The sequence below is a fragment of the Paroedura picta genome, chromosome 3, assembly GCF_049243985.1.
Source record: "Paroedura picta isolate Pp20150507F chromosome 3, Ppicta_v3.0, whole genome shotgun sequence".
Lineage (NCBI taxonomy): Eukaryota > Metazoa > Chordata > Lepidosauria > Squamata > Gekkonidae > Paroedura > Paroedura picta.
In genome coordinates, this window is record NC_135371.1 from 153,002,885 (window position 1) to 153,017,535 (window position 14,651).

General features: G+C 42.7%; 1 protein-coding gene across 2 annotated transcripts; it reads right to left on the bottom strand.

Annotated features, from left to right (window-relative positions):
• Positions 1–225: 225 nt before the first annotated feature.
• On the bottom strand, positions 226–14,328 carry COIL (coilin). Of its 2 annotated transcripts, none has more exons than XM_077328723.1 (8): positions 13,447–14,328; positions 9,794–10,925; positions 9,275–9,361; positions 7,579–7,629; positions 4,804–4,873; positions 3,088–3,176; positions 1,888–1,997; positions 226–493 (listed from the first exon to the last, which is right to left on the bottom strand). In XM_077328723.1, the coding sequence occupies exons 1-7, from the start codon at positions 13,704–13,706 to the stop codon at positions 1,908–1,910; spliced, it is 1,779 nt and encodes a 592-aa protein (XP_077184838.1). In that variant the 5' UTR covers positions 13,707–14,328; the 3' UTR covers positions 226–493; positions 1,888–1,907. The 2 variants fall into 2 exon arrangements, with proteins under 2 accessions (XP_077184838.1, XP_077184839.1); XM_077328724.1 differs by having other exon boundaries at positions 7,579–7,626; positions 13,447–14,318.
• Positions 14,329–14,651: the final 323 nt, after the last annotated feature.

Sequence of the window (14,651 nt, forward strand, 5' to 3'; positions counted from 1 at the left end):
CTGCTCCATCCTCTATATGGCAGCCTTTTAAATACTTGAAGATGGTTATCAGATCCCCTCTCAGTCGTCTCCTCTCTAGGCTAAACAGTCCAAGCTCCCCCAACCTTTCTTCATATGTCTTGGTCTCCAAACCCCTCACCATCTTTGTTGCCCTCCATTCCTAAAGGTTTTGCCAGTGAAAGTTGTGTTACATCCTGTTCCAGAGCTGAGAAAGAACTACACACCTTGGATGTTGAGAGCAATTCTTTATTATCTGGATAGAACTGTTTAGGTGGCCCAGGTCACTCATTGTTTGCTATAGAGGTCCTAGAAAGGGTAGAGTGGCTTTCTCCTGGGTGACAGCTCCTTGGGTGCTTTCAGCCATCCAAGCTTCTTCCAGAGTTGCACACTTGCTGTGCCCCTTCAACATTCCGGCTCATTCCACCAGAGCCCAAGGTGCCTCAGCAGCTGTTCATCGTTGGGTCCCACTGAATGACATCTGCAGAGCAGCAACCTAGGCGAGAGAGGACACGTTTGTCAAACATTATGCCTTGGATCCTCACTCTAGGATAGGGGTAGTTTGGGGGAAAGTGGTGCTGCATTCTCTGTTCCAATGACTCAACCCACCTCCTAGGGCAGGGGTAGTCAAACTGCGGCCCTCCAGATGTCCATGGACTACAATTCCCAGGAGCCCCTGCCAGCATTTGCTGGCAGGGGCTCCTGGGAATTGTAGTCCATGGACATCTGGAGGGCCGCAGTTTGACTACCCCTGCCCTAGGGTATGCAGCTCGCTAAGGTCCCAGTGTGGGGCTGCACACCAAGACAGGAGAAAACAAGAGTGCACTGACCTGCAATTGTTGTTCATTGATGTCTGGTGTGCAGACACACATTCCCTCCCTCCACCCCTGCTGCAAGCTCTCTATCAACAACAAAAAAGAAAAGGAAAAAAATGGGGGTGGGTTCCATGTATTGACGGAACGGAAGCAAAGGCTTGATTGCCTCTCAGTTCACATTGACTGGGTTGGAACTGATGGAAAGGGACATCCTGCCCTCGGAACAAGTGATGCATCCGGTAGGTAGGAAAACCAACATTAGCGTGGTTTCATTGGAGCAAGACATCCCCTTTGAAGCCTTTTAAGTAGTGAAATTTCCCACAGTCAGCTTCCATAAGCACAGTCCCAATGGGTGTCTGCACACAAGATGTCGATGAACAACGGTTACAGATAAGTGCAACCTTGGTTTTGGTCCTATATGAAGGAGGTTGGTGCAGCTTTAGGCTTCAGAACTTCTCTTCACTGCCATGATCTATTTAGTTACTGCCCTTTTATGAATCTAACTACAGTTTGCCATTACATCTGAAGTAGCAAATGGTGGTTTATCCTTGCTTTGCAAATTGCAATGTCAAACACTGGTTCGTTTTCAGCCTGCAGTCCTGGTTTGCAAGACAAGCAGAAGCAAACTTAAAACTACTGTGTACAAGGGAAGAAAAGAGCATGAGAACTATCTGTGCAAAACTCAGAGATGTCTAGAGAAAAGTATGTAAGAAAGAGAACCATAGAGAATGGGCAGTGATGTTAAAAAATGGCCAGTTTTGCAACAGTCAACCAACCAAATTATAATGTTAAAGCAGTTTGTGTATCACCTTAACGTTACTGAATTTTTAATATATTATAGGGCCCTGATCCCCTTTTCACAGAAGTCAATGGAAACCATCCTGGAGTGTTTGCACTTCAAATATATTAATGTGTAATTTTACTTGTGACTATGCAGCCGACCATCTTTTAGACTCGTACAAGGTTAACAAAAGAAAAGCTGTTAATTTACTTTTTGAAATCATTTATTAAAAATATCAGCATATGTAAGCTATGCTCAGAACCAAAAGGAAAGCAATTCAAACTATTTACACACAAGACAAACAAGGTCACATCCTAGGGATTTCCATTTTCAGTACTCTGTTCATTCTTAGGAGGGTCAATTATCAGTCTTGGCTCAATCAGTGCATCCCAATTTTCAGTTATCTGCAAACAAAAAACATAACGATACCACAAAATAAGTACATGAAATTTTACCAGTACTGAACATGTTTAAAACCTGTGGTGAAAAAGCATTTATCAAAACATGAGCTTCTCCAAGAAAGCATTAAGTGAACAAGGCCAGTGATTAATACAAATGCTTTCAGAATTATTTTCTTTTTCCTTCTGTCTCTCTACGATACTCTGCAGGTTAAGAACAATAGGAAGGCAAAACAGTATCCTGTTAAGTATATGTAATGCCAAAGTGAGAAAATATCTGTACTTTATTGTACTGAGGGGAGAGATCTAGTATATATGTGTCAGCCTCTGTCTTGTGACATATTCATGTACACTGAGGCCCTGAGGAACTGAACAGTTCCGCAGGGCCTGGAAAAGGGAGCTCCTCCGCCTAAACCTAAACCGTCAACCTAAACCATTGCTTCCAATTGGCCCCCTAGTGCCCCTCTCCTAATACGACTGCTACAAATCTATTCAACATACTGGGTCTCAGTAAGAGTTGAGCTGAGGCTCCTTGTAGTTCCATTCTTCCTTAATGTTGTTGTTATTATGTTAATGTTATTGTCGTTGTTATTCACCTTGTTGTTCTAGAAATGATGTTACCTGTCTCATTTTTCTTGTTCCACGTAAACCACCCTGAGCCTTCGGGGAGGGAGGTATATATATAAATATATAAATATAAATAAATAAATAAATAAATAAATAAATAACAATAGGCTCCAAAATATGATGCAGCACTCATTCCAGTAGCATTACAAATCCACAGTTCATACCAAGTGCCAATTAAAAAAAATCAGCCATAACTATCCAACCCCACTATGGACATGAAGTATACCTGCGGAACCTCTACTCCTCAGCATACTACAGAGAATGGAAGGACTGTAGCATCCCTCCACCACCCATCCAGCTACCCTCCCTGTGCACTGTAAACTGTCATACTGAAGAACAAATGTCCCCTAGCACGGAGGCTGCACTTGGGGTAACACGGAACCATCCCCTACAGGCAAAGTACGAAAAGTTTCAGAAGGATTTTTCAAGGATAATCCAGAAGGATTGCCTAAATAAATGGACACTGTACCTTTCTATCTTGAGAAACGGCATACTCCACAGTTGCTGCTCCATCTGCAGACTGGTAAACCAAATCAAACTTTCCAGGCTCTTTTTCCACTAAAAATACATTTTTTAAAAAGTAGTTAAAAGTATTACATAAAGGCATTCACAATTACAGCTATAATCTTTATTTATATTGTTTAAGTCAAAATGTTCTCCAATTAAGCAGATAAAAGATTTAATATATATTAGCAGATACGATATATTGTTATAATATAGTATCTTGCTTGATTACTTATTATGTTAATTTATATCCCGCTACTCTCCATAGACTCTTGGCAGGTCACATAAAACAGAATAAAACCCCCAAGCAAACCAATCAACCCACCCCAAATAACATAAAACGCAAGAAGTGGCATAATTCCATTCTTCCCCCATCCACAGCCAATCATCATCACAGGGAGAGAGTTCACAAGATGGCCTACTGTTGGCCGGAGGAGGGGCCTCAGTGTATATCAGGGGTAGTCAAACTGCGGCCCTCCAGAAGTCCATGGACTACAATTCCCATGAGCACCTGGCCAGCAAATATGGTACCAGGTACTGGCAGGTGCTCATGGGAATTATAGTCCATGGACATTTAGAGGGCCACAGTTTGACTACCCCTGGTGTACATGAAACTTGGACCCACACTATGAGACAAGAAGCTCAGTAAGTTTTTAAACAAATATTTAAGTCCTAAAGATGACAAGCATCTTCTTATCTTTCACACATGGGAGAAAACATGGAAGATGTTACCTACTGCAACCCACATGCATAATCTTAGGAAAACATAAAAATGATTCTTCTTGTTTCAGACCTAATGTTTTTAGTCAAGTGTTATAACTGCATTTGAATTAAACATTTGGTCTGAAAACAAGAATCTCTTTGAGAAATATGACAGGCAGAGCATAGAAATGAATGCCAGCAGCACAGGGACCAATGAGAACGATTCTTTGAACAATTGCTAGGTGCTGAGAAACAGTTAAGATGAGAGAACAGGTGGTCTTGTCAGTTAGAGGTTTGTCAGTGGGGAGGGAGAGAGAAGGGTTTTTGAAGGGCTAGTTTTACAGATGTATGCATTAAGCCTCCAGGGAGAGTGGTATATATATATAAGTAAGGATATGTAGAGGTATCAGATATAAGTTTCTCTACCTAGGTAACTAAGTGTACACAGGTGTGACAGTATTCCATGTTTGTTTGATCTAGGGCATAATTAAATTTACAGAGGAGTGCTATCTTTATACCTGCCTGAAACATGGTTTTCCTTAACATTCTACAGTTCCTGTTAGATTGTTAATGGTTACATCAGTTGTGTGTTTTCTTTCTGAATCAACTTTGTTCTTGTTTGCTTTAAAGAAACTAAAACTCCAGGTTTTGCTAATTTTATAATTAGGCCCAGATTCTTATCACTGCATGTCTTTAAAAAGAATTAGAGTATCATTTCGTAGGCAGGAAACTGAGGCAGAAAATCCTGTGGGGTGGTGCCTAGCTCCAGGAAAACTGACATAACATACTCAAATAGTATACAGATTAAGATTTTTTTGATTAGATGATAGTGTTAGTCGTGTTACTGAGAGCAAAAATAAAATTTCTATAATTAGTTTGCTGTCAAAACCAGAATAATGCAAGAATTGGGAAAGGGGAAAGCATGGCTCACAAGACCAGCAAATACCCATGCCCAGCTATGCAGCTATACAACACTTACCCGCTGAAAAAGAGATCATTTCAAGTTCTAGCTGTTTGTTCTTGGGGTTCCAACTGATGATTTTTGCTTCCTTTAAAATTAAGAGTCAAGAGAAAAGATTTTTAAAAATGATATTGTTCAAGAGCAATTGACACATTTGGACACATTTATATATGAGAACAAAATGCTGGGCTTGGTAATCAATATATCAAAGTGAGTTCAAATATTTAATCACTCCATAGCATAAACAAGTAATAGACACCAAAATGTCTTTGTAGATAGGAGAACCAAGTTTTCCCTGATCTACCTGGCTGCCCGGCCTCACCCATAGACCTGGTGGAAGAACTCTGTTTTGCAGACCCTGCAATAAGCTGAAAGCTCCTGCAAGGGCCTGCAGCTCCTTCAGGAGCTCATTCCACCAGGCTGGTGGAATGACCTCTGACAGATTGACCTCTGACAGGCCTACTTCAGCCTTCAGCTTGAACTATGCCTGCATTTTTGAACAGATATCTGTGTAAATGTGTAGTACGGTTAGGATACTCTGTTATGAGAGCTAACCTTGCTACTCAAAATTGTTTTGCCAATTCAACCTTTCTTGCTTTAAAAAGGGTCTGTTTTGGGGGTAAGACAGACAACTCGAAATAATGCAAAAAAGAGTGTTCTGACTTAAGGATACTGGTTCGTCAATCCTGCCATTTTTAATCATTTTAATTTTAAAAATAAACTCTTTAAAAGGACACATTGTTTCAACACTTTTTGTTTTTCTCTTAAGAAAATAAGAAGAAGAGTTGGTTCTTATATGCCGCTTTTCTCTACCTGATGGAGGCTCAAAGCGGCTTACAGTCGCCGTCCCTCTCCTCTCCCCACAACAGACACCCTGTGAGGAAGGTGAGGCTGAGAGAGCCCTGGTATTACTGCTCGGTCAGAACATTTTTATCAGTGCTGTGGCGAACCCAAGGTCACCCAGCTGGCTGCATGTGGGGATGCAGAGATTCGAACCCAGCTCACCAGATTAGAAGTCTGCACTCCAAGCCACTACACCAAGCTGGCTCACAATACATATTCCCTGGCATATCCGAGGGTGGATTTGCTCTGTTTCATTGGAGAAATACAGGCCCATCACACTTTCTTCTGGATGCAGATATCCTACCTCTTTCAGTTTTTTTTTTTGCGTGATGCACGAAGAAGAAGGTGCCCGCACTCCTAACGACTACACCAAACTGGCCAATCAAAGGATTCTCCCACTTTTTGGAAGGACACCAGAACAGCTAGCTCTTGTAACTGGGTAGCTACCAATCCAGAGTTGTCCGATCTCCCCCAAAGCAACACCTGTGTTGCTGAACTTGTAGCTTCAATGACTCATATTACTAACGTTTACAAAAACAGAAACTCTATAGTAATAAGGTGTCATGATGCCTTTATATTGGAGCATGTAGAACAAAAACAAACAGAAAAAGTTGTTAGTACAGCTGGAATCAAAATCCATTTTGTTCTGCTTTAGTCTTACTCATCCATTAGCTAAGAAAAAGACATAGCAAACCAAGAGAAAAATCTATCAGTACACTTTTCAAAAATAAAGAGAGAAAGGGAAATGCAAGTTATCTATTCCACCACAGAAAATATTTGTCAGCTATATACCCATGCCTCAGACAGTCGCATTCATCCAAAACTTCAAATATTCTTCACTCAGCAGCTAAGTTATGAAAGCTCTCTTGTCTTCAGCATTAAGGGATCAGATCAACACGTGAAACTTACTAGGAATCAAGCTGGGTGTTTTGCCGGCTAGGGTCAAGTTTAGATAAGATGCTTGTTCGGTAATACTGAAAGTATTGGTGCAAATTAAAATGTTTACTCAATAACTTACACGCAAGGGAAAGACTAATAACATATTACTTTTGGGGATAGGTAAAAGCTGGGCAAGAGTCTTTGCATACCAGTTCCAAAAACATCAGTGTAACAGACCCTGTTTAGTCCATTTTAGAATATTGCATCCTGAAGGCCAGAAGGTTGGCTGTCTAGATCAGTGGTCCCCAACTCCTGGTCCGGGTACCGGGACCGGTCCATGGATCAGTCGGTACGGGGCTGCAGCTCCTCATCCTCCTCCCCGGCTGCTGCCTCGGCAGCTGCCCTGTCACTCTGCCGCCGGCTCACCTTTGGTGCTCTCCAGCGGCCGCCATGGCTGGGGCTCCCCCTCAGCGTGGCACTGTGCAGCTGCTGCTGGCAGCGCCCCCCAGCAGGCGGTGGGAAGTCAGGGGCGCTGGCAGGAAAGCAAGTGGAGCAGGGGCTCACGGGGCGGTGACGTCCCTCGACAAATTACTACCTGCCCCCCTGGGCCTCAGTAAAATTGTAAAGCGTTGACCGGTCCCCGGTGATAAAAAGGTTGGGGACCACTGGTCTAGATGATCCCCAAGATACATCATCAACTAGTCAACTTCAATCTGCATTGGGCTGAAATCAGGCAGAGATACTCAGACTTACCTCATTGCCAAATTGTTAGAGGACAGGACTGAACCAGACATTTTAAATATATGGCCTTTCCCCAGGTACACAAAGCTTGTTGCATTTGTTACCTCAGTAAGCTTTTCCATAACCCTGGAAGGTAAACTAAATTTATTACCTCCATATAGATAGATTTTGAGGTATGTGTAGGAGACCAGTAATGCCTTTCTCAATACATTCATGGTCAGCTGAAAACTGTACAACGACCCTCTTGGCTTATATACCATTATTTTCGTATTTTAAAAGATATGTTAAGAAAACACCAAAATAAAGTCTTTAAAAATTGAACAGCAATACCTTGTACTCTGATACTTCAGGAGTGTAATTTTCAGTTAGTTCCAAAAGCTGCTAAAAGAAAATAAAGTCTCTTAATTTCAGTTCCAAAAGCTGCTAACAGAAAATAAAGTCTTTGAATTTCAGTCAGGCTTGTGGTGAAACACAACTGAAATAGAACAAATAAATGAAGATTTCCATACCATCAATCACAAGCAAAAAGATGTCTCTCTCATCACACCCCCTTCACCAATTAATTCTGATAGGGTTGGAGTGGAAGGAAGTCCCAGTAAGTGTGAGCAGAAAAGGGACACTGCATATAAGACCCCAGGTTTAATGCCTGGCATCCTGAGTTAATCATTCATTCATTCATTCATTCATTCATTCATTCATTCATTCATTCATTCATTCATTCATTATATTTATATACCGCCCTCCCCAGGGGCTCAGGGCTATTTACATAATAACATAAGAACAATACATGGAACAGTCTATAAAACATTTGATAAACGTGCAATAATAACTGATAATTGTAAACGTATAACAGTATAGTAGTGTAATCAATAAACAACAACAGTGCAACAATACAAACAGGTCCAGAATATATAGGGGGTTTTCTGAGGGGGGGTGGGGGGGAGCAGGGGCCCTTTGGTCGCTGTTGGTTAAGTCTGGTCTCAACCAAATACCTGTCACTACAGATCACAAGACTGGTAAACACTTCTGCCTGCAACCTGGAAGAGCTACAGATGATTAGGTGAGGCTGTACCAAACTAACGGAATCAATTATTTGATTAGGCATAAAACGCTACTTAACCCCTGACCACAGCTGCCTTTCATTTAGGGGAAGTTGGTTGGTTCCCACACAAATACAGTAATCTGTCTCGCCAATCATTTATCTCACAAAACAGTTGGCAATAACATGTACACAAGAACCACTTGTTTTAGCTGTTTGTGACCGACTCGGCACCCTCAGGAGAAATAATGGGGAGATCTCCAACACTGGCTGCTGTTTTTCATTTGAGGAGTATAATTAATTTCTTGTTGGCGGCTTACGGAGCTGAAAGATTTTCATTTCTAGTATAGGCTACAAGTTAAATAATTTGGCTGAGAAGCTGTGCAATCTCTGGGGACTTCATTACAAGAGGCTTTGATATCTACAATACCTAAACTTTCCAATGATATATACAAGATTAGCAGACATAAAGAAACAATCTTTTAACTTTCCCCCTAGCCTGCCTTTCTCACAGAGGCTCAGTATGGACTATAACAACACGTATGCCATCTTTGATGAGTCAGAGTTCCCTTGCTTATAAACAACACATTCACTGGCAGGTTTGCTGAATGCATGCCAGAGCAAAGTGAATAATCCAAGAACATCTACAGTATTTGCTGGCGTATAAGACTACTTTTTCCCCCTGAAAAACTTGCATCCAAGTGGGGGGGGTCGTCCTATACGCCGGGTGCACTTCAGTTGGGATAGACATAGCTGCCCATAGTGGCCCAAAGTACTGTAATGTAATGTAACAAACTCTATATTTTGAGTGGAAATGTTGGGGAGTCGTCTTATACGCCGGCAAATACGGTATATATGAATGCATCTCTCATAGCAAAATATACTATCACAGCATACCTATGCATGTTAATTGGAGTCAACAATGTTATACGCCCTCTTCAATCAACAGTTGGTACATGTTATAAACACCAATACAGGATTTCATACCTTAAAGGCTATTTTCTCTCCTACTTGTGGAGGAGCAGCTAAAAGAGGTAGTGTACTATAGTCCTTCTTGGGAACTTCCGGTGGATTCTATTAAACAGTTATTAAAGACATTGTTAGAGTTTAATCTCAATTAAAAGTATTAATGAAAAGGGAGGGTAGATTTAAGAGGTAACTGCAGTGAGAGTCTTTCCACATTCAGAAGCATTCGAACTCAGATTTCTGAATGGCAGGGCAAATGATGGGATACAAGTCACCACTGAGGTTTTCTTGCCAATGTCCGGGAATCTTATCTATATAGTTAATGTAGGAAACAGAATGCACCACTAGGGGGACTATAGACTGATAAAGCAAGGCAACAGGAGGAGCGGAAGGGCATAGACAGAGGATACCATTATATTTATGGCTGCATGCTCCATACACCTTGTTTGCTTTTAATTTTGTAATCTATGCTTAGTAATGGTTCATCACCAAACATATTGGGCATCAGTGAAAGCAATCAGTGCTCACCATCAGACTCACCTGGATAATAATTGAAGTGTTGGTTGCTGCTTCATTTAACTGCTTCTGTTTCTGATGTTCCCCATTGTAATTAAAGAAAAAAGGATTTTCTCCCCTCCCTCTTCCCCTAGCCATCCCGCGACACCCCCGAACCCTAGGTCCTCTCCAAAAGGCGATTTCACCTCTCCCACGTCCCCTTCCGGCATCACTGGGGCTTGTAGCGAGTCCACGACTAGTAGCTGACAGTTTTTTGCCACTGCTTCCTCTCAAGGACTGATTCAATACTATATTTGTTCTGGTGCTCTTGGCAGTGCAAGTCTCAGATTCAGAACTATCAGACTCTGAAGAGGAAGTTTCTGGTTTGGTCTTTGAAGTCAGGCCTGATACAGTTCCTTGTCTGTTGCTGGGTATTTTAGATTTCAGGTTACTGCTCTGTTGCTCTTCCTCTTCCCCGGAACTGGAATCAGAATCCGAACTAGAGGACTGATGCTCAGCCTCCTTACTTTTTGCTGGCTTAGGGGACTCACCATCTTTAGGCTTAGCAGCAAGTTTACAAGCAGAAAGGGGTTTCATGGCAGAATCCTCGTGTTGTGATTTCTGTGCATGCTGTGCTGTCACCTTAGTTTTATGTGTTTGTTTGATGCATGTGACACTGTCTTCATTGTCAGATGAAGTAAATGATTCACTTGAGGTTTCAGCTTTCTTTGTGCTGGGTTTTGCAACAGTATTTTTCATTGTGGAAAGTGTCTTCTGTGACATTTTCTTTGCTTCAACCATCTTTGCTTTTTGCTTCTTGTGTTTGTTCTCTGCCTCTTGCTTTTTCTCTTGACTGACTCTATTTTTAAGCTTTCTGGAATGAGAAGTACTGCCATCACTTTTACTGTCCACAACGCAATCTCTTTCTGTCACCTTTCCCCTCTTTTTCTTATGTTTTTTAGAACCCTGATCATTTGCACTATTTTCTTCCTGGCTAGAAAAATTCTCAAGGTTCCTCTTACTCTTCTTTCTTGTTCTATGCTGTTCATTTTCACTGCTAGAATCTTCTGTCTCCAACTTTTGTCTTTGTCGCTTTCTCTCTTTTTTTGACGGGATTGTGAAACCATTGGTAGTTGCATTGTAACTGTCTTCTCCTATAACCTCTTCCAATTTAACTCTGTTGAGAAAGTGCACAAAAAACAGTATTGTTTATATTTATCATTCTAAGAACTAACACATCAGTTCGCCTGAACCTTTAATCTATTCTGCAGATCCTATTGATCAGCAGAACTGCCAAATAAATATGCACACAATACATCCCAATGCAATGTATGACTACTTGGAATATGTTGCACCAGGTACATTGGGACTTACTGCCTCCCCCCAAAAATCGTAATCATATTAACAACCATTTCTCTCTAGGACTGTCTTGTTCATGCTACTAAATTCAGCTGTAAATTGCAGGTTAGTGCAGTTATAAGAACAGTACTTGTGGCGCAGAGTGGTAAGCGGCAGAAATGCTGTCTGAAGCTGTCTGTCCATGAGGTTGGGAGTTCAATCCTAGCAGCCGGCTCAAGGTTGACTCAGCCTTCCATCCTTCCGAGGTCGGTAAAATGAGTACCCAGCTTGCTGGGGGGTAAAATGGTAATGACTGGGGAAGGCACTGGCAAACCACCCCGTATTGAGTCTGCCATGAAAACGCTAGAGGGCGTCACCCCAAGGATCAGACATGACTCAGTGCTTGCACAGGAGATACCTTTATCTTTAAGGATGTCTGGACACGGCCTCTCTCTATGGTTCAAACATTCAGCCAGGAAGCAGAACCAACTTATTATGAGAAAATGTCCAGTCATGCTCTTGCACCTTTAATAGTGGCTTGGTTTGCAGACCACAGCAAATGCTTTGAATTGCAAAATATAACTGTTAATAACTAAATACATGAACAATTTTGATGAGAATGAAAAATTATAAAAATCCACTTTGCTTGCGGCATTTAAAATTGAATTAACAAATGAATAGCAAGATTTAAAGTTTATTTAATCTAAAGTGCCTAGGAGGAAGCAAACTGCCATGCACACAGAAATGGGCCTGAATAGTCTTTGCACAACACAGCCCCTGACTTCTGAAACAGGGTGTGCAAACATCCAACCACAGCCTACCTTGACAAAAGATGGTTGACCAAGGCAGGTTAGAACTAGGAATTCAAGGAGTCTTGAAAAACTCCAGACAGGTCATCAAACAGGTCAAACGGACATCCGTATGGGCATGCAAACTGAGGTAATACATATCAGAATCTCCTCCCCACCTTGCCATTCTTAAGAAATGTATCCCCCTCCCCAAATATTAAGAAATGGGGTTGAGTAACAATAGGCGAGTCGATAAAATTGTAACTCAGAGTACCTGAACTAAAAAGGGAAATGGGAGGGACTGTATAGGGTATAAATTAAATGTGTGATTCTGTGCTTATTGAGCTGGCTTTGCTGACCTTTATTATGATACGGGAGAACTTGGTGTGTGTCCCTTTGTTCCCAGTATGATAAGTGGAGTTTAGATACTCCTGTTGGAATGCGGTCCTTTGGCAATTTGGTGTGTTGGCCGGGAAAGGCTTACTCTCTGTCATGACACCCGTTACTGAGGAATCTTGTGGCATGCCCCATCAGTTCTTTTGACGGCAAGGCTTCAAGGCAGCATTTGGGGTCATTGGCATTGCACTGAGATGCCCAAAGGGAGACACCAACTTCTTTTTAGTGGATTGATGTTTGTGCTTGCACAGCTATCAGAGCCCAGTGATTGTTGGCAATGTCACACCAAGTTCACTTTAGTTTCTAAAGACATGCTATGGCATAATGGTGAAGACAATGAGCTGTGATCAAAGAGCTTACTTGTATAAGTAAGCTTCAAATCCAGCATTAACGCCAACCATTTTTCAACTGCAGCCACTCCACCGATATACCAGGAGAAAAGAGGAGTCTGCCTTTACAAGTATGTGCCAATAAATACTTAAAACATTTATAACTTTGAACAGCACAAATGTCCCTTAGTTGTAACAAAAGGTACAAATGCAGGCCAAGCTTCCCTCCCAGTCCTCTTCTGACAATCTTATCTTGTCAAGTCACCACCTCTCAATCTCCATCCCCCTCCCTATCTACAATGGAAGGAAAGTGACACAGGCCTCCCATATAGGGTTTTCAAAACTTATTATTTATAAGGAGAATAGTGACAATTAGAACACTTTGAAAAAGTAGCTACATTGATAGACAGCAAAATCCAAACACAACTCTCACAATAAGTGTGTTGAGACCGGGGGGAGGGGGGGAGAGTAGACCATAAATAATATTAAGCCCATCTATCCTGCATGGAAATGTGCCACGTTGTGTTACTCTAAAAATATATTTAAGTGGCTTAATTCTGGAATTCGATTGCTTAAAGCGTCACAGGAATGTCCAGGGTGCTACAAAGTATACACGCGCTAACCAGCAGGGCCCATTCTGCACACACGAGATAATGCACTTCCCATGTGCTTCTGCAGCTGGGTTTTCCTGTGCAGAACAGGATATTTTACTTCTCAAGCGCATTGAAAGTGTGTTGTCTAACGTGTGCAGAAGGGGTGCAGCAGATCTCTTCCCGCCGGTTAATCTTCCTCTCCGGGCTGGACTGTCCCGCCCCCTCCCTCGCCCCCGCCCTCGCAGGGTGCCCACCGGAGAGAGTCGTTGTCCCGCACGAGCCGGGCGCTTTCCGTGGGCGGCAGGAGAGCTCCGTCGAGGAACAGGCTGAGCTTGGCGCGGCGGCTAAAGCCGAACTTGTCCCGGATGAGGCTGCTCAGGTCGGTGACGAAGCGCACTTGAGTGGGCTCCAGAAGCAGCCAGCACAGGCCGCAGGTCGGGCTCCCCGGGGGCGGGTAGTCAAATAGCAGCCGGACCCGCACCGAGGCCGGGCCGCTCGCGGAGGCCGCCGCCATGTTGAGAACCACGAACGGCTACGGCGCGCTGCACGGGACAAAGTCGATGAAAGAGAACCTGCTCCGCGGCGGGGGAAGAGGCAGGACTTCGCCGGCGGCTCCCTCTGTCGGCGGCAGCGGCGCATTGTTTCCGACGCCGGGCAAATAAAGCCTTGAATGTTAAGGGTTGCTAGTTCAGGCGCTCTTGATTCTATGTTTGGCCAGGCTGAAAACCCTGCCCATCTCCCCGGGCAAGTCCGAGTCGTCTCCGTGTGCTGTCAGGGCTAGAGATTTGCCATTACCTGCCTCTGCCCGAAACAAAACTAGGGGGGGAAAGGAACTTCAATGCAGAATCAAGCCAACCCAAGAAAATAAGAGGCACCCACTCAAAAGAGCTGATGGTTAAAACTTTGCATTAGCTAAGAAAAAAACAATACGACATGGTACTACTATAATGATCCTTTTGTACTATTTTCATTTCGCCCTCTTTGTTCCTTAATCTGTCTTGAAAATCGGCCTTGAAAATAATAAATATGATAATTTCCATGTTGTTGTTGTTTCACTTCATTCATTATTGTTAATCTAAGTTATCTGTATTGTTTCTGTTCTGTTTCATGTGAACTGCCCTGAGCCTTCCGGGAGGGCAGTAAGGTATCCCTTGTGCAAGCACCGAGTCATGTCTGACCCTTGGGGTGACGCCCTCCAGCGTTTTCATGGCAGACTCAATACGGGGTGGTTTGCCAGTGCCTTCCCCAGTGGGAGGGCAGTATGTAAATATAATAAATAAATAAAATCATTTAAAACTGATGTTTTCAAAAATATTGAAATTATATGACTGGGAGGAAGGGTGGGGATAAACATGTGAGAATTCTAGGAGGAAGATGGTGCTTCCAGGCAGGAGATGTTCAAAGGGGGTATTCTGAATCCAGGCACTAAGGCCTAGTCTAGGTGCACCGAGGTACCACT

Coding starts and splice junctions, on each gene's coding strand:
- COIL (XM_077328723.1), bottom strand. CDS start 13,706: ATGGCGGCGGCCTCCGCGAGCGGCCCGGCCTCGGTGCGGGTCCGGCTG. Junction 10,926..13,446: donor CGGGACAACGACTCTCTCCG/GTGGGCACCCTG, acceptor CTTTCTCAACAG/AGTTAAATTGGAAGAGGTTA. Junction 1,998..3,087: donor CCGTTTCTCAAGATAGAAAG/GTACAGTGTCCA, acceptor TTTTGTTTGCAG/ATAACTGAAAATTGGGATGC.